This window comes from Uloborus diversus, chromosome 5 (genome assembly GCF_026930045.1).
Source record: "Uloborus diversus isolate 005 chromosome 5, Udiv.v.3.1, whole genome shotgun sequence".
Taxonomy (NCBI): domain Eukaryota; kingdom Metazoa; phylum Arthropoda; class Arachnida; order Araneae; family Uloboridae; genus Uloborus; species Uloborus diversus.
Genome location: NC_072735.1, coordinates 182,530,148 through 182,554,515, shown reverse-complemented (window position 1 = coordinate 182,554,515; position 24,368 = coordinate 182,530,148). Strand labels below are relative to the sequence as shown.

Sequence of the window (24,368 nt, the reverse complement as noted above, 5' to 3'; positions counted from 1 at the left end):
AAAATTTATTTAAAATTAAAAATTTTGAAATTTAAAATAAAAATTTTAAATTGCTCCACGCGACTCAATTTTTGCTTTTTTCTCAAACAATTTGCATTTTGCCAGATGACAGAACATTGCCAAGAATTTTGGGTATCCATTTAAGGATTGGTCCATTATTAACTGCACAGTATTATTTTTTTTGCGTAAAGCAATAGTTTTTGTTGCGAATATTACATAAAAATCAAAACTTTAATATTTTTAAGCAACATAAAATTCTCTCAAACCTTAATGCATACCCAGTTTCATCAAACTACTACCAAAGTAGCATATTCTGAAATTTGAAGCATATCAAACAAAAATTAAGTTGCACGGAGCTTTTTTCAATCCGTGCCAGCAACGAATTTTCCAGTCCGAGATGAAAAACTTTAAAGTCTAATTTCACCTACAATTCATGATCTTCGTATTTTAATACCTCCCGAAAGATATTTTCACGATGACTAAATGTTCGACATTAATACCAATGTAAGAATTTATTGAAACTTAGTTTACATGTTTGACACTTAGTTTTACTTAGTTTTTTGTCTTTGTTTACATGTTTTGCAGCAATTTTAATCGAAAATGCGCTCCGTTTTAAAACGCATATAACTTCGCGATAAAACATCAGATCAGCAAGCGGTTTTTTCATACGATTCAGCACACTTCATATATTGTTACTTCCACGGAATCAAAAAATCCTATTCTTGACCGATTTGAGCTATTTGGAAGGTCCGCGGTCCCCTTAATGAGTAATTTGGCTTAAAATTTTATTCAGATGTGCAAATATCGAGATATATTTAAGGAATGTTGCTTAATAAATTTGTGAACCTTACGTCTTAGAAAGCAAAACACATACGTATTATGATATATCTCATGATAGCAGAATAGTTTATCCTGTGAAAAGACCTGCCAAGATTTTGCCTGTTATCGAATTGTTTATCAGTATCATGAGTGCTATACAGCTCAGTCATTTCAAAATATCCAGAAAGGGGGAGGGCAAAGGTTATATTCAGTGCATATCATATCCTAAAACAACAAAAACCACAGAAACATGTACACAAATACTTTTATTTTTCAAAGTCAGGGAGGGGGACGATTGCCCTCCCCTCCCCTAAAGGACAGTCCTGGTTCTGTTGTGGGGGGAAGCTATGCCCAAAATATTTTTTTTTTTTTTAATGGAAAAATTGCAAATATACTAAAAATTGATTTAAAACACCTTTTTTGTTTTTGTAAATCTCCGCAAATCCTTAGGTGAGTCTCCTCAAGTATTTTATTCTCCTACTTATTGAGCATGATGCATGTGAAAAACTTTCATCAAATGTAGCATGGACAAATGTTCCCCTAATCACAAGTTGAGGAATCAACTCTCTCCGCTTGTTCTTGCGTTTTATTCGAAATAGAACTAACTTTTATGACGTTTGGCTGCCTTAAGGGGACCGTAAACTTTCCAAATAGCTAAAATCGGTCAAAAATATGATTTTTTTATTCCGTGGAAGTAACAATATATGAAGTGAGCTGAATCGTATGAAAAAAACCTCTTGTTGATCTGATGTTTTATCGTGAAGTTATATGCATTTAAAAAAAAGTAAACAGAGCTTATTTTCCATTAAAATGGCTGTAAAACATGTAAACAAAGTCGAAAAACTAAGTAAAACTAAGTGTCAAACATGTAAACTAAGTTTCAATAAATTCTTACATTGGTATTAATGTCAAGTATTTAGTCATCGTAAAAATATCTTTCGGGAGGTATTAAAATATGAAGAACATGCAATGTAGGTGAAGTTCGACTTTAACGTCATTTATCTCGGACTGGAAAATTCGATGCGACACAGATTGAAAAAAGCTCCATGCGACTTAATTTTTGTTCGTTATGCTTCAAATTTCAGATTATGATACTTTGGTAGTAGTTTGATAAAACCGGGTATGCATTAAGGTTTAAGAGAATTTTATGTTTAAAAATATTAAAGTTTTGATTTTTATGTAATATTCGCAACAAAAACTATTGCTTTACGTAAAAAGCAATACTGTGCAATTAATAATGGACCAATCCTTAAATGGATACCCAAAGTTCTTGGCAATGTTCTGTTCTTTGATAAAATGCAAATTGTTTGAGAAAAGAGCAAAAATTGAGTCGCATGGAGCATTTTAAAATTTTTATTTTAAATTTCAAAATTTTTAATTTTAATTAAATTTTTAGATTGTTGCATTTTTTTGGCTTGATATTTTGCATGCTAATAATATTACTAACTTTTATGCCCAGTTTCATATTTCAAAATTAATAAACAAAAGAAAAAGCTTTCAAGGTCTACGGTCCCCTTAATCTTTCAACTTGATTATTTTTTTATTTATTTTTCCTGTAGCTAAGAAACCTGAAACAGTCAGCTTTGTTGATGCAGCTGCCTGCATCGGTGATGCTGTTCGCTCGTACACAGCCCTCCATTACTTAGGACGCCTGAGCCACGGTGATACAGTACTGATCATGGACGGTGCCTCAGCATTCGGTAGTCTCTGCATTCAACTGGCTCACCACTGGGGAGCAAAAGTATGGTTCAAAAGTTTGTTTTGTTGTTAATATTTTGTGATGTCCTCATTAAGGTGTCCCTATTTTGTGATGTCCTTATTATCTTCATTTGACCAACTTTGATGTTAAATGAAAAATTATCATATAAGCTTTGTGCTACAATATGATTAAGGTGAAAAAACATCGTAAATGAAGCACAAATATTGGAGAAAATGAAGAAGCGAGAGGACTCAGTTCTCTCGCAACTTCTGGTTGTGTTGGTGAGCTTTTTGCACTAATGAAAAGGCTCCATTGTAGCCTTGAAATAGCTATATGCTGTATTTTCTCCAATATTTGTGCTTTATTTACGTTTTTTTTCCACCTTAATCAACTTTGATGTTGCTCTGATTTTTTGGATTACCATTCCAATGAGAATAAGTCTAGTTTGTTAGTTCAATATTGAGAGGATGAATATTTGCTGCCATGGTTACACATCTTTTAGGTTCATCCAAGGCTTAACTAAAGCATGAAACTTAATTTACAGTCTAACCACAAAAAACCTGAAATCTGGCTAGCTGCCAAGTTAAGGCGATTCCATCTAAATGAATCCAGCAGGGGTGAAAAGAAATATATTTTCTATATGACACTAAGCAAATTTTTCTAGAGGATTATTTCTAAACCTCTTTTTGCATTAAATATATTATTTTCATAAGAGAAGCATCATTTTTTTTTAAACATTATAGGCGTAAATATAGTAGACCCTGGTTTTACGTGGATTTATTTTCTGCGGTTTCGATTATACACGGTTTAAGATTTGACGCCTTTATTTTATTTTACGTGGATGAGTTTCGGTTTTACGCGGATGTGGCAATGCAAACATATAAAATTTTTCCCTCTTTCAAAATCTAATCTCTTAAAGATTTCAGATTACGCGTAATAAACTGCATTTTAGCGTGCTAATAATCGAGCTTGGACCACTGGAGACATTTTTTTTTGTGATTGGTTCCAGAGCTCTTTCTAGAACTAAAATTATTAAACTCACACCGTTCAGAACTCACTGGAAGAAGAGCTTTTAGGAGTAACAAAAGAGGCCAAAACCAAAGAGGATACCGACATCAGTGACGTACAACCAAAAATGTTCACATTGAAAATTTTGAGCCATTCCTAGACAATAGAAATGATCTTTCTAATTTGTTAGGGAAGGGAGAATCTATCATTGAAAAGATGCAATTGATCATGGATGCGTTAATGCTCTACAAAGAATTACGGAGAAAAATTCTTAATGACTGCCAAAAGACTATCATAGCCAGCTCCTCTTTATAAAGAGAACACGAAATTAATTTATGTTTTCTTTATGAATGTTGTGCATAAAAGTTGATCTAAGCACACATTAAACTTATTATACAATTAGTTATCACTAGAATGAAGTATTTTGTTATCTGCGGAACCAAATCCCTATTTTAACACTAGTATAAGGTTTCAGTGTATGCGGATTCAATTTATGCGTCATTTCCGTGGAACGTAACCCCTGCGTAAAACAAAAGTCTATTGTATAAAAATATGTTGAAGTAATAGCAATTTATCTTTATCATTTATGGTGAGCTTTTGTTGTTTTGTTGTTTATAATTAATGATACTTAATATTTTAACGGAAAACAAATGAACCTTTGCCTCATTCCTACCATTATGTACAAAGTATAACCACAACTTGAATGACTATTTCAAATTTTTTCAAACTACAAAGGCCATTTTGTCTTCTGTGATTATTAGTCTTATGATGGAATAGCCGCTTCAGTTTTCAAAATATTTTATTCCAGGTAATCACCACAGTGAGTTCCGAGGATGAAAAACTGTACCTAGAAGGTCTGGAAGATCAGCTGGCCCTGGTTATAGACCTCAGGAAAAAATCTCACTCTTTCCGGAGCGGGAATTTCAGAAACGGGAACAGTGAGATGATATGGTCTGCGTGCATGGAGGAATCGGGAGGACTTGGAGTCGATTTGATAATTGACAACGGGGTCACTCTCTTCGCGGACAATGAATACAGGATACTGACTAACGACAACTACACCTATCCAGTTCCGAGCAAACATGAAATCATATCGGCGCTCTCCGTCGGGGGGCGATGGATTACATCAAAAGAAAATCTTCAGGTACGAAGTTTGCATACTTATTTTGTTTTTATAAATTTTTTCACTTGTTTTGCCATTAATTTTTAAATTAAGGTATGCTTTGATTGTGCTTATTCATTCATGGCAACTTTGATTTATACATGTGATAATTTTTCCTCTAATTAGTGGGATTCCATGACTTTCACCATTATGAAATTCTGCCTTTTGTATTAAAAAAATGATTTTAGAAAAATTTAGAAATTTAACAAAAAGCCCACATTAAAAAAAATAGCTTTGTGTTTTTATTCATCATGCCGCATACTGTCCACTATTTGGGAAATAATGTATAAGCAAGAAAATCAATAACAGATGTTTCAAGATTGCTATTAAATTTCCAAAATGCTGTAAAATAGCTTAATTACAAAATCCTATTTTTGCTCATAGAAGCAGAAGAATGCTTACGTTTTTAGTGGACAATATTTCTGCATCCTGCTCAAGAATCTGGTATTTTTTCTTCATTTTAATCATTTTTAATTTTTTTATGAAATAAATCAAGTTTCTTTTTACTATCATTAAAATCTTAGTTTCAGAATTTAAATATGTTCTGTCTTAATCAATTGGCTGGTGATGAAAAAAAAAATATTCTTCAAAAACATATTTATTACTTAGGGGCTGAAAAATCGTTGTAAAAAAGACATTTCCTGCTCTTTAGCAAAATACCCTGATTTTTCAATTTTCTGATTTGCAGAACTTGGCCTGAAAATTTTCAGCTTTTTTCTTCTGAAACAATTGCAAGTATGAACAATTGGCCTTCTTTTAACTGCCAGCTCATATTGTTATATTGCTATTAGAGATGGCACAAAGTGCAGTTTGACCGAACACCAAAGCTTCGGCTGCTGTACATATTGAGCATTTTAGCATTGAACGCACGGTTAAATGTATATATTGTGATACTATACTTCATCTGTTTTTGTTATTCTTAGTTTCATGCAGCATTTTTTGCTTACTGTCTCTTTTTTAATTAATATCATTATTTAAATTATTTATTTTTGTTTTGCACTGGTAGTACCAGGAAAGCAGATATTTGTTAAACTTTTAGTGAAAATAAGTAACGTAAAGCATTATTTAGAATATTTAATAGCATTTAAGTTGATGTTACAGTAGAAGACCGTTATCATGCACACCTTGGGACCAGAGCTTTTGCGTTATATAGATCATTTCACAAATTTTGAAACTGATATTCAGAATATATCTAAGTATTAGCACTTAAGAATGTTTTATCTGCAATGAGTATTAAAGCACTGATATTACAATTAGTCATTCACAAATAAATATGTTTCACAATTAAAAAAAGTGAATTAACCTGCATTTCTGCCAGCTTCATGGTGTGCATAACAGCTGCATTTTCAAGAGCCTACTGGTATTTTCTGTTTACTGTGAATACTAATTTTTAATTTAAAAGCTTTGAAATAAGATGGAAAGATGAAAAACTTTCAAAATTTAATTTTCCTAACAATTTTTATGTTTGCAAAGCAAAACAGAGGGTTTTTTAAAACTTCAAAACCTATTGTTTACTTCTGAAAACTAGTGCGGTTTATAGAGAATTGCGTTATATAGGTCGGCGTTATAACGGTCTTCTACTGTATTAATAACCAACTGATACAATTATATATTAAATCACGCAATAATTTAACTAGAAAGTTGCTACTTTTTATATGAAATATTAGTATTGTAATAGATACCTTAACTTTCTTAATTTGAATATTTTAAAACTATTTATTGGAAAAAATATTATTTTTATGTTTTTTAAAACGAATAAAATAAAAATTTTGTATATTTCAGTTTCCTTTCATATTTTTATATCTATATTCATTTTGCATATGACTTAAATTATCTAGAGAAATAATATTTAGAATTTAGATGCAAATTCAATGTGCAAGGTGTAGGTTCAGCTTTAATTTACTTTTTGGTAATTCTTTGATTTTGTAATCCTGAATTATTGTGAATAGTCTCGATTAATGACTGCAAAACAAGTAATATTTTGTAGATGGATTAAAATATTTAACATAACTGAAATTTTATACCTATGTTTATTAAGCAAAATATTATTTTAAAAGGAATTTTTTAATGGTGCTCATTAGTGGAACATCTGCCAGTAATGAGCACACATGTTCAAAACTGGCACTGTTTCTTCGTTAAGTTTCAAAGTTAGAAATGTTTAAAGAATGCAATATTTTAATAGCTTCATTTCAAAGCAACATATAATTATTAAACAAATATAATTTAATGCATTTTTTTATTTTCTTGCAACTTTCAAGTTAAATGGAATGTGCTATTATTTTTTGACATATTTGTGTACCAAGGGTTCAATACACAAAAACATTTTCAGAAAAATATAATTTTATGCTGTGTTTTATTATATCGTTAAATCAGGGGCGTAGCTAAGGGGGGGTTAGGACACCCCCCCCCCCCCCGAAACGTTAGTCTCAAAAAAAAAAAAAGAGAAAAAGAAGAGGGAAAAGAAAGAAAAAAAGAAGAAGAAGGAAAAAAAATCAAAACGACTTTTTTTTCTCAGTAATAAAGGTCAAAAATTCCCTTCGCTCCCCCCCCCCCCCAATGCCATTGAAAATCTGCTCCATATGGGACCCTCAAGCATAAAGCCGCCTCCCTCTGCTGCGACAATTTTTTGATAATTGAGTGAAATTCGACACTTTGCTTTAGTAATGAGATTGATTTGTTAAATCCACGTATATGCAGCCTTTCTTTGTCATAGATTCTGCAAATTGTTAAATATGTTTAATTTTATGAGCCGCGCAGTGGGAATATTGCATACAGTAGAATCAGTATATTTTGAATTTCACAATAAAGAAAAAATCGAGATAAAGAGGTTTTAAAAACGGGGGCTTTAAGAAACTTTTTATAGAAATTTGAAATATGATGGTGAAAATTTGAAATTAATACTAAAGAGAATATGGGCTCTTGATTAAAATTCCTCTTTATTAGTTTTGTTAGGTATTTATTCTATTCTTACATTATTAAGTGCTTTATTGCAAGTTTAAGGAATCATTTTGACGGTAAAAGTAACTTTAAGCATATCTTTTTCAAAAAAACGTCTTTTATTGCTTTTTGGTCCCTGATTTTTTTTTTGGATTCATTATCTATCCTCTTGAGGTTAGCAGTTGTTGCAGATCTAACTTGGCCAGTATTCTACGATTTTCCTTTTTTCATCACTTGAAAAAAACTTATACTTTCTTTTCACTCCTATTATTTTGGTCTTCTAAGGAATTACAATTTTAAGAAAGAGAGCAACCAAAGAACAGTACTAATCCAGATAACAGAGCGAAATGGCTTTTAACTTGAATGACTTTTAACCATGAACTTGAAATGTTCATCTTAACATGTCAAATCTGTGAATTTCACCCTTTTGCTCTTCTTCCAAGAAAGTGCGCGAAAAAACTGTCCTTTGGTTCCTGGAAAGCCTATTCGTGGAACGCATTTGTCCCTTTTTTCCACTGCCTCCTCAGTTCTTGAAGACAATTCCTCTGTTTCTGAGTTGAAGAAAATGTTTTTGTTTGCTGCTTTAAAGATCATTGGGCTTCGAATCCGAAAATGATAGCATAATCGGAATTCGAGAGGATAGAGGTTTTTGTTGATCTATGGTCTCGTGTGTGTCACAGGTCATAGTCAAAACGACCTTTGCTAACTGGAGTATCCATTGTTTTTCCATAACACATTGATTTTTCAGCCAGTATTTACTGCGTATTCTTTTGGAAATGTACAGCCTGTTTAAAATAGTACATTCTAAGTGAAAGTTGTTGCATAATGAAGCGAGCAAGACCGATAACAAGCTTTTTTCAACCCAAAGAAAAAAATTAAAATGACGAAAAGGATTGCTCTAAAAAGAGAAAGTTAACGTGGTCTGAAGAAAACGAAGTACAGTCTGCAAAGCAGCATTAGTCCCATCGGACACTTCTGAAAGTAATTTTATTTTAATTCAAAAGAAAAACTGCATAGCATTACATGAATAAAATGTTTAAAAACGAAATGAATCTAGATTATTTCTGTTAGCTTGGTTCGGATTAAAAAGTAGAAAATAAAAAAGACTTCTGTTTATAATACCCGAAAATTGCTGTTGCTCTCTCAAATAGATATTTATGTAAATTCTAAAGCAGCTAATAAAATAAAAAATAAAGACTTGTGAGGAGAACAGATGGTATGCATTTGAGCGAATAACTTTCTACCACCTATATTTCTTCCCTAACTTTTTTTATTCAGATTTTATTAACTGCTTTAAAATTAGCATAAATGTAAATACATAAAAAGCAACATACAAATATAACGATATGAAAAGCAATTTCATTTTTTGCGGGTTATAATTCAAGAAATCTTTTTTATTTTATTTCATACTTTTAGATCAAACCAAGTTAGTAAAAACAGTCTTTATAGTCTGACCACCGATGAGATTGAAAGCCAAACATCCAGTTTACAGGCAGAAATGAAAGTATCTATTAGCTTTCAGGGATGCCAGCTTTTGTAGATGTGTTAGCCTCTAAATTAAGCAGTCACACTGAAATGAACAGAACACGCTCATCAGATATTTGATTTCCCCCTGATTTGGATAGACTGGTTTTGACAAGACGTTGCTAGAAAATTTCACTTTGAATTAAATGGAGGGAAAAGAAAAAAAAAATTGAATTTTCCATAACATTAAAAAAATTCTTTGCTTTTGTTTTGTTTGACACAAGTATCGGAATTGGGGCACCCCATTCCAAAGTATGTAAGATTCACCTCTCTCTTATTTTTTTCAATACTAAAAAAATTTACACACACACACTTTTATATATAAAAGACCCCCCCCCCCCCCGAAAGTCCGGTCTAGCTACGCCTCTGCGTTAAATTGTGTGTACCTTAAAGGATAATATTTTGTATAATTATAAAATGAATAAACACTTCCTTAATTATTATAGTCTGTAGCTTCTGCTCGGCTGAAGCTTCATTCAACATCCAGTTGTTATTGTATCTAATGGCCTTAAACTGCCAAAAAATGTCTCAAGTACTGTATAGTTATCTAAACAAAAGAATCTTATATAACTAAAAACTGGGCGTATGTACCTATGTATGTCCAAGTTACTTTTCCTGAACAACAGTGAACTGACCATCAAACCAGGTATCAATGGATTCGTAATCTTCCATCTTTATGTTTGGCTATTTAACATAATCCTGCCATAATAATTAGCACAGATATCAATTAAAAACTATTAATTATATGACACTTAGATTTCGACATAAAACCCTTATTTTTCGAAGGTTTTCCTCCATTCAAATTATTATTCAGTGCTTCAGCTCAACTTTCCATAACAATGCTTTTATTAAAATTTGTAGCGTGAAGAAAATCGTTAAATGAAGATCTGTTACCGTTTTTTTCTCGAATATAAACAAATTAAATTTTGGTTTTTCTTTTGAGGCTTTTTCTGCCATCAGGGGATTTAAAATATTTACTTTTTGGTTATTTTCCGCAGTCTGCCGCAAAATTTTACTGATTTTTTTTGTTCAAGCCTGATTGTTGAACACGCGTAACTAGACATAACTATTATTTTCGAGGTACACCGTGCAAAGCCTTGCGATGCAGCTTGTAGTAATGATAAAAACTTTAATATTCAACGTCTACCTGCTACCTAACTTTGTACCAGGTCAGAAATGGAATTTAAATGTGAATTATATATTTTAGTTAACATTTCGAACCAAAAAAATTAAAATTTCCATAAATTTGGTGAAATAAAAGTCAACATAAGAAAAATAATATGTATAGATTCGAAGTATTTTTTTTATTTTTATTTTAAATTAAGTTTCTTTGTAAGTGCAAAACTTTATTAACCCAATATATCTTTTATTTGTGACTCCTGTATTCAAAATCATTTATTCTGCAGCTGGATCCACCAAATTCAAGATTACTCTTCCTGAAATGTGCAAGTCTTGGGTTTTTGTTTGAGCATGCTTGGACCCTATCTTCTACACAGCAAGGACAATATCTTCGTATCCTTTTTGATTTTCATTTCAAAAGCATATTTCTTCATTCATAAATAGTTTATTTTTATTTATTTATTACAGTTAAAATATCTTTTTTGTGTAAAAAATTGAATTTTTTGAAATTTAACTCTAGTGCTTTTATTTAAATCAGTTTTTTTTTATTTTTATTTATTTATTGTGTTTGATTTTAAAAACATTAAAGAAATCAGTTTATAATGATGCAGGGCCAAATGCTTGATTCAAATCTTATTTACTACTGATTACATAGCAGTACTCTATGTATACGAAAAGAAAATAACTTGATTGTTTTTTTTAATTGCTTATTGTTGCAAATGTTTTAATTTCCTTAACTTCTCTAGACATTCTAATGGACATCATGGAAAAAGTTGCTGATGGTGTCATAAGGTTGGTAATTGTTTCAGTGAAAATATTATTTTGTCATAAATTGTATAGGAAACCCAGTTACAGATTGTTTCTAGCATTTGTGACTTGATCTTTAAATGAATTTTTTGAAAATATAATGTATTTATAAATATGGGTGAAGGGTAAATGACTACCAATATGATTTTGTCTTGCACATTAAAAAAAAAAGAAAAAGAAATTTCTTATAACACTTTCAAACGTTAATTTAAAAAAAAAGTTGACATTCGTGATAACTACCTTTTATGTGGAAGCAAAACCAGACATAATAAGAGGTCGCTTAACGCAAATGTACAAAATGTTGATTTTTTGTCATGTTTAAAAATACTGGAATAACTTTTTCAAGTTACATATCATTTAAAAAGAGATTCAGAAAATTTATAAAATATTAAATGTTTGGACACAAAATAATAAATACTATTCATAAGTTACAGATAACTTTTAAGAAGTACATTTATGGGTTGAAAAACTGGAATGTACTAACAGCAGTCAGTTGTTTTTGATTTACAAATACAAAAGTGACTACCAGCAACAGGCTCTAAACCCAGCTAGACTAGTCCTAGTCAATTTACAATCCCCAGTGAAGATCAATGGCCCTCTTAAAACTGTCTACTCCCTTGCTCATTACCACCTCTTCCGGTAAGCTGTTCCAAGGTTCCACTACCCTGCTATAATAATAATTTTTCCTAATATCCATGTTAGCCTGAGATTTAAATAGCTTCAAACAATGACCCCTTGTCCTGTTTTCAGTACTTAACTTCAGCCCCGTAACATCTTTCATTTTAATAAATTTAAACAACTGAATCATGTCCCCTCGGTCTCTTCTTTGCTCAAGACTGTACATTTTTAACCTTCTAAGCCTGGAATCATAGTCTAAGTGGGAAAGTCCACTTATTAGCCTTGTAGCCCGCCTTTGAGCCCTTTCCAATACATTAATATCTTTCTTAAGATAAGGAGACCAAAACTGAACAGCATACTCCAAATGGGGTCTTACCAAACTTCTACATAAGGGCAGAAGAACTTCTTTAGATTTATTTGAAATAGGTCTATTGATAAACCCAAGCATCTTATTGGCTTTGTTACTAGCTATGCTGCACTGTTGGCTGAACTTTAAATCCTGACTTATTAAGACGCCTAGATCAGTAACTTTTTCTGCCTGACTAATGACTGAACCTTGCAAATATTAACTTGTACACTTATTTCCATGCCCTAAATGTAGCACTTGACATTTCCCAACGTTAACAGCCATACCCTATTTAGATCACAGTTTACTTCTACCTTGTTTGAGATTATTCTTTTCTTTAGGTAACGGGATGCTTTCCGCTTTAAAAATTATTTGTAAAAAAAGTATTATTCTTTTCTTTAGATAACGGGATGCTCTCCACTTTGAAAATTATTTGTAAAAAAAAGTAATTTCATACTGTATCATTTGTGTATGGTTCTCATCCATTCCTTGACCCTTTCACCATCGAGAAACTCTTCTCAATGAAACTAGTTTACCTTAAGAAACATAAAATTGTTAAATATTACTTTTCAAATTAATAGTCTTGCAAAAGCAGTGAAATACATTTAGCACGAAAATGCTTAACATGAATAATTAAATGGGTTTGAGGAAAAACGTATGTAGGGTTTCAACTAGTTTTTTTTCTCTGGAAAAATGATGAACCCAGTCTAGAGAATGAATCGCCTGTGTTTTTAGTTCACTTACATGGTCAGAAAATGCGCTATTTGGCATTGACCTTGCATAAAAGTGTTCATAATTGATGGAAGAATGTTGTATGTTGCAAAATTGCCTTGGAGCTTCCCTGCAATAGGAAGTGAGTAGGTAATTGAATGGAAAAACGTTGTATGTTGATCACAGTTGCCTGTTTAGTATATTGCACTTAGCACATTCGTTTTTTGGCTGTAGGGAAAATTTGTTGTTTTCAACTTACAACGTTTTTCCTGCCACCCATTTATTTGGTTGACACAAAATAATGTAATGGTTCTTGATGTATGCTATTTGATTTCATACAAATATTTTGACACAGAATTCTTTTATCATGAAAAAGTATTTTAGTCCCCTGAGTTTTATGTTAATTATTTAAACATTAACTTGCTGGGCAGCTTAATTTTGGAAGTTATATTGCAATGAATGATTCCGTTGGAACATTCTAATGTAAGTTAAAAAACCTTTTGCATTTGTGGAATAGCACAATATGACTTCATGCATTGATTGCTGCAGTGGAAGAGTTGCAGTAATGTGAGATTTTTTAAAAAGTCTTGACTGAACATAATGATTATTGTTTTTAAGCAATTAATAGTTTGACTCAGCTGTTCAGTGCATGAAGCATCAATGAATTATGCCATTTTTTTTTACTAAATTTGGTGAAACGGCAAGTGAATACTGGGTTCTATATTAATATGGTTTTATCAAAATGAAAATCTGCCTGCAAAAATGTGTTTTGGGATTCTTTTAATGCCAAATTATAATAGAAATGGTATGATTAATTATGCCTTATCATGCATTGTTGTAGCGTTAGGGAGCTCATTAATTTTTATAAAATTTATTTATTCCAAGCACTTTTGTTTCGTTTCGGAAAACACTAAAAAACTTTCTACAATGCCCACATGTCTTTCGTCTGTGGTCACATAGATGTCAAACACTATATTAATATGAAAGTTGGATTTTTTTTACCTATGCAATAATCCGATGATATGTACTTTAATTGGGATAGTTTTCTACAGGAACAATGGAACAAGGGTCGAAGTGGTCCTATATATCCTATATTTCCAAAAAAATTATGAAAATCGTCCTATATTTTTGGAAAATGTCCTATATTTCCTATATTCCTGTTTTTTTATCCAATTTATTTCTTTAAAACAACAGTAAATAAACTATCCGACTTCGGATTTTTCGTCGAAAGTACGTGTGCAAACGAATTTCAAATTAAAAAACGCAACTCACTAAATCCTGCAACAGGCATCATCTCTCATTGGCTACAGCAATATGACGTCACTGTAGTGGTCTGGCAACAGCAGTTTGTTTTGTTTTCCAGCGTGTTTTTTTTTTTTTTCGGTTTTTGTTTTCAGTGCATTTTCTGATCGGAATGTTCTAGTAGCCTTTTTGCAATCTTTTTTTTTTGTGGAATTTTATAGAACAAAATATCTGTATATTTGTGCTACAAAGCATTGGTTATTTCCTGTTAGTTCTCAACACAAAGACGGTTTTTATTTATTTATATAAGCTATGTTTGTGACACTTCTATCCTGCAAAAATTGTGAGTTGCTGTGTTAATTATCAATAAATTTCACTTTGTTCTTTTTTTTTTTTGTCTACAAAGTACACTTTTTTCAAAAATTATTCTTTCAACTACAGGAAACTCATTTCAGGTGTAAGTTATAATTTTGTTTGAGGTTTTTTTTTTATTTTTAAACAAAATCATTGATAAGAATAAAATAAAATGTATGTATTATTTCTTTTTTCTTAGCGAAACTATTCATATAATGTGTCCTATATTTGTCCTATATTTTTTGTGGGGAAATGTCCTATATGTGACAAGTCGATCACTTCTACCCCTGATGGAAGTTCTCGAGAAAAGCCAATATTAAAAAAAATTCCTGGGAAAAGAAATCCTGATGTAAAAAACAAATATCATTGGTATTGTGAAATTATGATTTTTTATGGAGTGTAATATCTTAATATGTGTTAACTCTTAGTTAATTCTTTGTTGCTTTTTTTCAGGCCAAATGTTTACCATACCGTGTCATTCGACTCTGTGCCAGAAACAATGAAAAAATTGCCAAGTGTTCGAGTTGGAAAGATTGTAATGAAGATGGATTGAGGGAGTTATTAATCATTTATATAGATATTTTATTTATTCTAGTATTGATTTTTCATTTCAAGTAGCTGGGTCATATGCAACATCAATATAAAAAATAGGTGTCATCTAGTTTAGAACAATTGTTTCATTGTTTGCCACTAAATGTAAAAGTCTTTCATTACGTCCATTTCTTTTTTTTTTTTATTTCTCCATTTGTACTAATTCAATTTCTTGTTTACATCTGAACATAAATTTGTCAGTATATTCTTCTGAGACATATTACACATTTTTAAGAAGGTTTACATTCCATATTAAATTGGGTGATTAATATTAGGTCATCTGTAGTTCTAGTTAGCTATTTTTATAGATGGCAGGAATCAAGTGGCGAGAAATCAGTTAAAACCTTAAATTCAGTGGCGCCATCTGTGAAATAACTAATTGCAAGTGGTAAATCGCCTATTACATTAAAACTTATACTGTTTATTATATAACAAGGTTTTTATACATGCTACATCAAATTTCAATAATGATAAAATTCAATTATTAATGTAGTGTTTTCAAAAATTTTTCTTTTCCTGCTTCAAAATTTAAAAATTATATTTCGAAAGTTCTGCCAAAACATTTATTTTCAAGTATACTTTAGCCTCCAGTTTGAAGTAGTTAGCAAACTAGTCTTCTTGCTGGTGTCCTTTCTGGAATTTTTCTCGTACAGTTTTAGTTAGCCACATAAGAATAATTATGGTTTTGCTTGTCTAATTTTTTAGAACAGTTTCATAGAGTTGATTATGTATGCTCATAAGCATGCATGTAATATTTAAACCATGAATAGACTAACCGTAAATATTGCACACAAGTTACAAAGTTTTAGGTACTCAAGTAATATATTCCGAAATAAAATAAATAACATTCACTTATGTAATACAAATTGAAAGTGTGTTTAGTGATGCTTTTGGAAACTTGTTTTTTCATACCAGTTTTACGTCAAAATAAATCTTTTCAAAAGAAAAAAAAAGAGATGAACATTTTTGTAACTTTGTTTTCTATTTTATGACACATCGTATCTTGTTGTTAAAATACTTATTTCTAGTGAAAATTAGTTTTACACATTCCTACAAAAATTTTGATTGTAATTTTGTTTGATAAATCTTTCAAACACAGAATTGAAAAATGAAATTTAAAAAAATAATATTGAAATTGAAACATCAGTTTCCTCCCATTATTTGCTATTCAACATCTTTCATGTTGACAAAACAAAAAAATCTTCTGTTTTTCAGTGCTTATTATTCATGCCATCAGATAAGAATATCTGCTTATTTTTCGTTCCTATTTGGTTAAATGAACTAAAGCGAGACCGCTTTCTGGAAAAACATTATAAATCATCCAAAACTCATATTTTACTGAAAATAGTTAGGTACACAAATTTATTTTTTACTAGTTTGCTTTAAGCTTAGGTTGTTGTTCTAGTAACCCTATAACTAGTAACCCTACTAGTTATACAGATAAACTAGTAAAACTAACTCGTAATACTACTTGTCCTGTGGATTTTTTTTTGTGTCATTTATTTATAAAAAAATATTTCTTTTTTGCTGTTTAATCAGGATAAATTTTTTTAAATAATCGAGTGATTGAAAAATTATTATTTTTAAACTAAAGTTTTAAGTGTGTAAGAAGAAAGATAAATAGCATGGTATTTGGACACTATTGGTTGCATAGTTCTTATTCTCTGGAGACAATAGTTTTAAACTTAATAAATATTGAAATAATATTTATTAATAATTCTTATTTCTCCCTCCTCTCTTTTTAAGGCACATTGATGTTTGCTCAATTGAGTAGAACTTTTCTTTTTTCCACACTGCGTAATTCTTTAGAAGTTTCTTACAGTGCTGAAAATGCAGTAATGTACGTCCAAACCAGATTTTGCACCAAGTCGCCAAAACTTTTGTCTGCAAAAATTGCACAGCACCCTTAAAACTGGAATAGTTTCAAAATTAAAAAAAAAAAGAAAAAAAAGTCTTATAAAATGTAGTTTTATTTTCAAATCAAATACAGACAATTTTATGCATTTAATAACAAAAAAAAATATATACATCTATAATGGTTCATGTTTAATGATTTGTTTATGTCAGTATGTTAATTTTTCACAAAATATTTTTTTCTCCTCTTTATGAGATTAACAGGTATGTAATTTTATGGAACTTGTGTTAAAAGTTCAATCATGAGTGTGGTTGTTTTTTAAATGAATTTATCATATTTTTTACTCAAATCACAGTTGAAAATCACTGTGCAAACTAATATGTATTCATGTCATATTTAAGGGATTTTTGAAAAAAAAAAGATTTAGTTTTGATACATTGCTCATTTACATTGCTCATTTGTTGTTCATTATATTAATTTTCATTTTTTAGTCAATGTAGTTCCTTTTATCATTTTGCAATAATTCCATTACTCTGAATTAAAACCTTTGAAATACAAATAATACAAATACAAATGTGACGACCAGCAACAGGCTGTGGGTCCCGCTAGACTGGTCCTAGTCAATCAATTAGTCCTAAATGAAGATCAATGGCCCTCTTAAAGCTATCCACCCCCTTGCTCATTACCGCCTCTTCTGGTAAGCTGTTCCAAGTGCCCACAACCCTACTAAAGTAGTAGTTTCTCCTGATTTCCAAGTTAGCCTGAGATTCAAATAGCTTAAAACAATGACCTTTCGTCCTGCTTTCGGTGCAAAAATTTAATTCATTAACATAATTCATTTTCACCCTTCTTTGAACCCTTTCCAATACAGAAATATCTTTCTTCAGATAAGGCGACCAAAACTGAACAGCATAATCCAAATGAGGTCTTACTAAACTCCTACATGAAGGCAGAAGAACCTTCTTAGATTTGTTTGAAATAGATCTATTGATAAATCCAAGCATTTTGTTGGCTTTGTTACTTGCAATTTTTATGAATCGCAAACCACTTCAAGATAGTAGCAATTGCTAGTCAAAAAGCCAAATGCAGAATCTATATCTTGAATGCTTTTTTTCTTCTTTGTTTTATGGAATGTAATTTTAATGCATTCAAACTGTTCCATTTTATAACAAGAGACATTGAAGGAAGAGTTGAAAAAAAAAAAAAAATGCATCTGTTTCTTTATTTAAGAGCAACTGCTAGAGTATATTTTTTAATTTGTCATTTGTTATGTAAAATTAATTAATAAATCATTAATTTCACTAAGGAAATTCTTGTAAATTTTATGAGCTTTTCATATGAATAAAATTCTCTTTCATATGAGATAACCAACACTGCAGCAAAAAAAAAAAAAAAGTTTTGTTTTTCTTGTTGATTTTTAAACAGTTCTTGTTGATTTTTAAACAAAATAAACCCCTGGGCCATTCCACGGAAAAAGATAATTTTGTCCCGCACGTGACACTTCATACATTTCATAAAAAATAATTTAAAAGAATTATGAACAAAATTTTGTTGCTTAAGAAATCACAAACGCATGTGTGACTTCTATCCGACTAGGTTTGGAGCAGTTTTTTAAAAATACTCACTATGAAATAAGTGTTTTTTTAGAATAAGAAGCTACTTAAAACATGTATTTTGCTTAAAAATGAACCATAATATCATTAATTTTTTTTAATAGGTAATTTCTTGGTAAAAACAACTACAAATTACCAGCTAGGAGAAACATTGTATTACAAAAAATTAACTAACTACATACAATTTGCTTACGTTATTTCATATGTATAAGTGCTACAATTGAAACAGACTGCAGATTAAGAAATATTTCAAGAATTTTAAGATTTATGACAAACTATGTGACTTTATCCAGAAATTTCTTGAAAATTAATCACCCTTTTGGGGTAAAAAGTCTATAATTAAAAAAATATTTTATCATTTACATAATCTGCAGTCTATTACTCTCACAAGTACTTACAAGACAGATATGCCAAGTTTCATGCTTCAATACTGAATAGAATTTACAAAAATCATATTTTCCGTAGCCAGTATCAAGCGAAAATTGCATTCTTTAAAAATTTTAAGTAAAGATTAGACTTAACACTTGTTATACTGCAGATACTTAGTATTCTGATGCTTATAATGTGAGTACTAATTCGGGTAGATTAAAACCCAGAAAGTTTTATAATCTTAAAAAATAGGGCTATTCAATAAAACCATTTTGAGAAAAAGGGAGCTTTGGTCAAAAATCGCCTTTTTAACCTAGTTGTATAGTTTAAGCAAAAACTTTCTTCAAAGATTATTTCTTTTTTTATGAAATATAGGAACCGTCACGTGCGGGACAAAATGACCTTTCAATGGAATGGGCATATACATATTTTTTTTCAATGGTTTAAATAATAATTTCTAACTAATGAGATATGTTTCCTTTACATTGGAACCATAGCTTTCAAAATCTACAATTTGTTTCGTCATTACTTTATTAATAGAGCAAAAACATTAGCTTATTCATAAGCAAGTTACCAGAGGTTGACTTTGTATGTCCCGCACCTGACGCATGTAAATAAATTTTATTTTAAATAACAAAATTGTATAATAAAAATATAATTGTGTCAGGAGTATCTCTTTGTATCAAATGTAAAGATTAAAAAAAATTGCTTACCCCTGATTCATTAAAATATTAAGAGCTATCACGAAATGTTAATAAAATTCAAGTATTTTTGTCCTGCACTAGACGGTGGAATGGCCCCGCTGAATTTTTTAACACTTCCTTAATACAGTAAATAAAATTGGACGGGTCATCCCCAGAAATATGAATATATATCAATGCTATATTATAAGCTTGCTTCTTCCATTTTTAATCTTAACAATATGTGTGAATGTTACTTGAATAAATATAAATAACACAGGAAGTTTCTTTACTGATGATCTGCTGTGCGACTCCAATGCACAATATACAGTGTTTCCTTTTTTCTTCTGTCAAAAATGTTTTGCAACATGAAATTTTTTTCGGACATGGGGCTCATAGGTATGAGTTCAAAACTCTTGCTGGTCATTGAAAAATAAGTGACAAAATTATAAAAGAAACCTCTGGTAAAAATAGACTTTGAGGATTTTTTAAATATTTTAAACTGGAATACTCCCCATAAGTCTCCCAACTTGCTCCAAATGTTCATGCTTTTGAACTTTTCATCTCTCTAACCAATCAGAAGAATGTTAATATAATACCGAATTTCATACAATACCAAATTCCTTTCCAAATTTAAAATAATGGTCATGAGACTGTCCAAAACTGAAAAAAGTTGGGGGACACCATTTCCAAAAAGTGAGGGGTTATGGGGGGGGGGGGGGAACTGTGGGCCTATTTGGATTCAGGGGGTCATTTTGCTTAGGAATCAGCAAGAATGGTGTCAGAAAATGTGAAAGGTTTTTTGCCATGCTGTATAATTATCTCAATTTAAAATATTACAATCCGTTGAGAGTATTTGTGCATATTTTTAAATATAGTCGAACTTCCATTTATCGAACTTCCACGTATCAAAATTTTCTATAAATCAAAATTCCAGCAAATTTCTATGTTCAATATATAGAAAAATTGTTTCTATATATCGAAATTTATTTCGAGACATTCGTAGATTTTTTTTTCACTTTAGGCTGTTTGTCTCATGAAAAATGAAGGTTAGAGGAAAAAATTACATTCACTAAAGGTTGCTACGGAACTCATAAGGAATCTGGGGTTGGTGTAGTTAAGTCATTGTTCCGTTCTGTAGTTCTTAAATTCCCTCAAGTTTATTTCAAATCTTAGCTGTAACCAGTAACACTAAAATCAGTTTCAAATTATCCCTTTTGTTTGTTGATTATCATTTCTAGTCTTCTTAGCTTCAGTAAAAATCATTCAAGTTAAGTAGATTGATTGTTTACTTTTCTTCCGATCACATTGTTAAAACAAAAATCCCCTAACGTTGCGATCAAGTTGAATTGCCGAAGAATATGAAGATGTGTGGTTGGCGTAAAAATGTAATTTCTGTTAATTTTTTAATCATTAACTTTCATTTATTCCGATACTCGTATCAATTAGAAATTGGGTTTCATACACGAAAATTAGCTTTTATTTTAATGTTTTAGGATACTTTTATGATAAAATGAGATCATTTCCATGTATCGAAATTTCTATATAGCGAATTTTTTTCCGGCAATTCGTTACTTTGATATATGGAGGTCCGACTGTAGTTGTTATACATTTCTAAGTTATCCTTATTTATAATTCTTGTCATTGATGTTTTTCAACATTTTTTTTCCATCATTCCATTTATTACAAAAGTAATATCTATAATTTAAAAAGATCTTTCCATTTTATTTTTTATGCTTACAGATCTTGTGCTTTACCTTGTGATAATATCTGCTGCATGCTGTTGTTCATGTTACACGTTGTCGTTAGATTTGCATTGTTGTTGGAAATGTTATAAATGTTCTTGTTACATTTGTATGGTGTTTGATTGTTGCTTATTGTTATGACATTTGAGAACAGCAAAAGTGATTTGGACAGTTGTCACAAACTTTCAAATGGACATGATTTTCGCAACCATTTGTTACTTTTGTTGGCAATGTTCAAAAACCACCTTCTAACCCTTTGTGTCTATGGTGTAAAATATCAGTAAATCATTTATTTATTTATTGCTGTATTTATCTTTTTTTTTTTACCCTGCCTTTAAAAATGGATATGAATTTTCATAAGTTATAATATTTTTACTATGTGTCTAGTGACCAGATAGTTAATGGCCTTGGCATTTGATTAAAAAGAAATGAGTAAAAACTTTCCCATCAGTTCTTGATAAATTGTCACCGGATTTAATTTTAGAAAATCAATGAACCTAAATCACTATAAGCCTACTATTTATACCATTGATAAACATCATTGAAAACTGTACTCATCAATGAAAAGTATTTACATAGTAAAATTATAATTCATTTGCTTAAATATGTAATTCAAAATGTAGTTATCATAAATGCATCATTTTCACCATTGTTCATTTAGCTAAGTTTAAATAAAAAAAATGATTTTATCATTTTATATAAGTACATAACATGGCCCTAAAACATTTCTTTGCTCCAATTATAATAGTATTAAAACATCATTGAAAAATGAACTCATCAAGAAAAATAATTTATGCAATTGACTTATGATAAGTCATTTACTTAATTAACCCATTTTATCCCACTGTTCTATTTAAAAGATACCTGAAGGTTTAATTAATCTTTAAAATATCATTCTTCTCAAATTTAAGAAAAATAAATGAATTGGGATAAAACATGTTAACTGTAGTTGTTAGAAACGCATCATTTTCACCATTGTTCATTTAGCGAAACTAAAAAAAAAAAAAAACAATGATTTGCCTCATTTAAAAGTTTATAACCTAACATTAAAACATTTCTTTGCTCCAATTATAATAGTATTAAAACATCAATGAAAAATGAACTCATCAAGAAAAATTATTTACACAATTGACTTATGATAAGTCATATGCTTAATTAACTCATTTTATCCCACTGCCCTATTTAAAGGACAGCTAAAGATTTAATTAATCTTTAAACATAACATTCTTCTCAAATTTAAGAAAAACAAATAAGTTGGGATAAAACGTGTTTACTGTAGTTGCTACAAATGCATCATTTTCACCAGTGTTCATTTAGCAAAACTAAAAAAAAAAAAATAATAATAATAATTTGCCTCATTTAAAAGTTCATAACATAACACTAAAACATTCCTTTCTCCAGTTCAATCATGAAAAATAACTTATATAAAGAATCTGCTGCTTAATAATGTTTTTGGAATTATGAGAAAACCTTCTAGAATGCCTAGAAAAAGATCACTAATTTACAAAATAACATTAAAAAATGTATGCCATATGATGAAGTATTATTAGTACTATTAATAATCATATTGTATCAACTGATAACATTTTGATATATTTTTAAAATTCTTTAGAAAATGTCCGCAATTTTCTGTGATATGAGTTTCACCTTACAAATTATTATTACCCTACCATATATTCTGATAAATTCTTCACTTTAAAATATTTTGACTCTTTCGAAAAATTTACTAATGTAAAGAAGTTGGAGCCAAATTTTGAAAAAGAAAAAAAAAGAGAAAAAAAAAAAGCCCATGTTCTTGCCAAAGCGTTCATTTTATTCTTTTAAATGGTAGAAATTTTGAAATTGTATTCGAGGAATTGGAGGGTGTACAGTATGTTCTTCCGGTAGAAATGAATCAAGTCAAAATGTAATGATCAGTTATCTTTTGAGACTTCCCTGGAATATTAGCAAATATTATTCTATTTCTAGAAAGTTTTTATAATGTGTGAAATTCTTCTTTAGATTGTTATTAAAAAAAGTTGTACCTTTTCGTTGATAACGCAGCTGTCATGCTCGTATGGCTTTTGAAACAACAGGCAAAAGTTCATGTAAAAAGTGTTTTAATAGTGTGATATGCCTGACATTATAACATAGGCTTTCCAAATTTTAAATAGCAAGTGAAAAGCAAATGCCGGTGATTTTAAAATCTCACCCAGTTCTGTTAAAATTTATCTGTGTCTATTTTGTGTTTCCATTATTTGTGGTTTGAAAAAAAAAGTCTCTCTCTTTTTTTTTTAATTTGAGATTTTTGAAAGAAAAAATACAGTAGACTCGCTCATCCAACCTTTGCTCGTCTAAGTGAATTAGTGATAAGAGCAGCTAACTATTATCCACTGAAAATGTGGTATTCTCCCAATAAGCAATCTGTCAAGCAAGTATTCTACTTACTCAATAGATGGCGCCACTTACATTATGTTTAAAGAGCAATTGATTTCAGTGGCGCCATCTATTGATTAACTAGAGCGGTAGATAGCTTTATGGGAGAATACCGAAAATGTTACAATCATCACAGGATTTCATTTTTCAGGTAATTCTGTTACAAAATGAAAATATTAATAATAAAAGTCTGTTTTGTTCAGTTAATATTTTAATATTTTGTTGTAAAATAATATAATTGCATTCACAACCCCCTGGCATGGACTCGTGGACCCCCGAGGGTCCATGGACCACAGTTTGGGAAACTCTGGTTTACTTGTAACAGATTTTATATTTTCTGTCACATTATTCAAAAATTTGCCAGGTTCGTTGAGTTAGTTAAAAGTAAGATTCTACTGTATATCTTAATACACTGTTTAGCAGCGCCTGTAAGTTCCTTATTTTTTTTCAGGGCTGTCTTAAGAGTTTTAAAATTACAAGTTTTATCACTTTGAATTCTTTTCAACCCCCTCCCCCTCTTGAAGCAATCAAAGAAGTTGCTGTCTTGTTGATGTGGGCGAAGCTGGTCTTTGTCTGTTGTTGCCACAAGCTACCGTATATGTTATATTGACATGTGCATTATGTATGCCTTTTACTTTACAGCAATCAAGCCCCTGTGTATGCTTTTAATAATGTTTGAAATCTTGTGATTGTATTATTTTTTGTGCTGAAGCAATAATGAATATTAAAATGTTTAATTTTGCTTATTAGTTTT

The 24,368-nt window shown here is 30.4% G+C and overlaps 1 protein-coding gene across 1 annotated transcript in view; it reads left to right on the top strand.

Moving 5' to 3' along the window:
- LOC129222371 (quinone oxidoreductase-like protein 1) overlaps positions 1 to 18,218 on the top strand; it is a 28,597-nt gene extending 10,379 nt beyond the window's left edge. Inside the window, exons 5-9 of the mRNA XM_054856866.1 lie at positions 2,379 to 2,560; positions 4,335 to 4,670; positions 10,556 to 10,661; positions 11,015 to 11,060; positions 14,800 to 18,218. Coding sequence (XP_054712841.1) covers positions 2,379 to 2,560; positions 4,335 to 4,670; positions 10,556 to 10,661; positions 11,015 to 11,060; positions 14,800 to 14,899 — 770 coding nt within the window. The 3' untranslated portion in view covers positions 14,900 to 18,218. The remainder of the gene's footprint in view (positions 1 to 2,378; positions 2,561 to 4,334; positions 4,671 to 10,555; positions 10,662 to 11,014; positions 11,061 to 14,799) is intronic.
- The last annotated feature ends 6,150 nt before the right edge of the window (positions 18,219 to 24,368 follow it).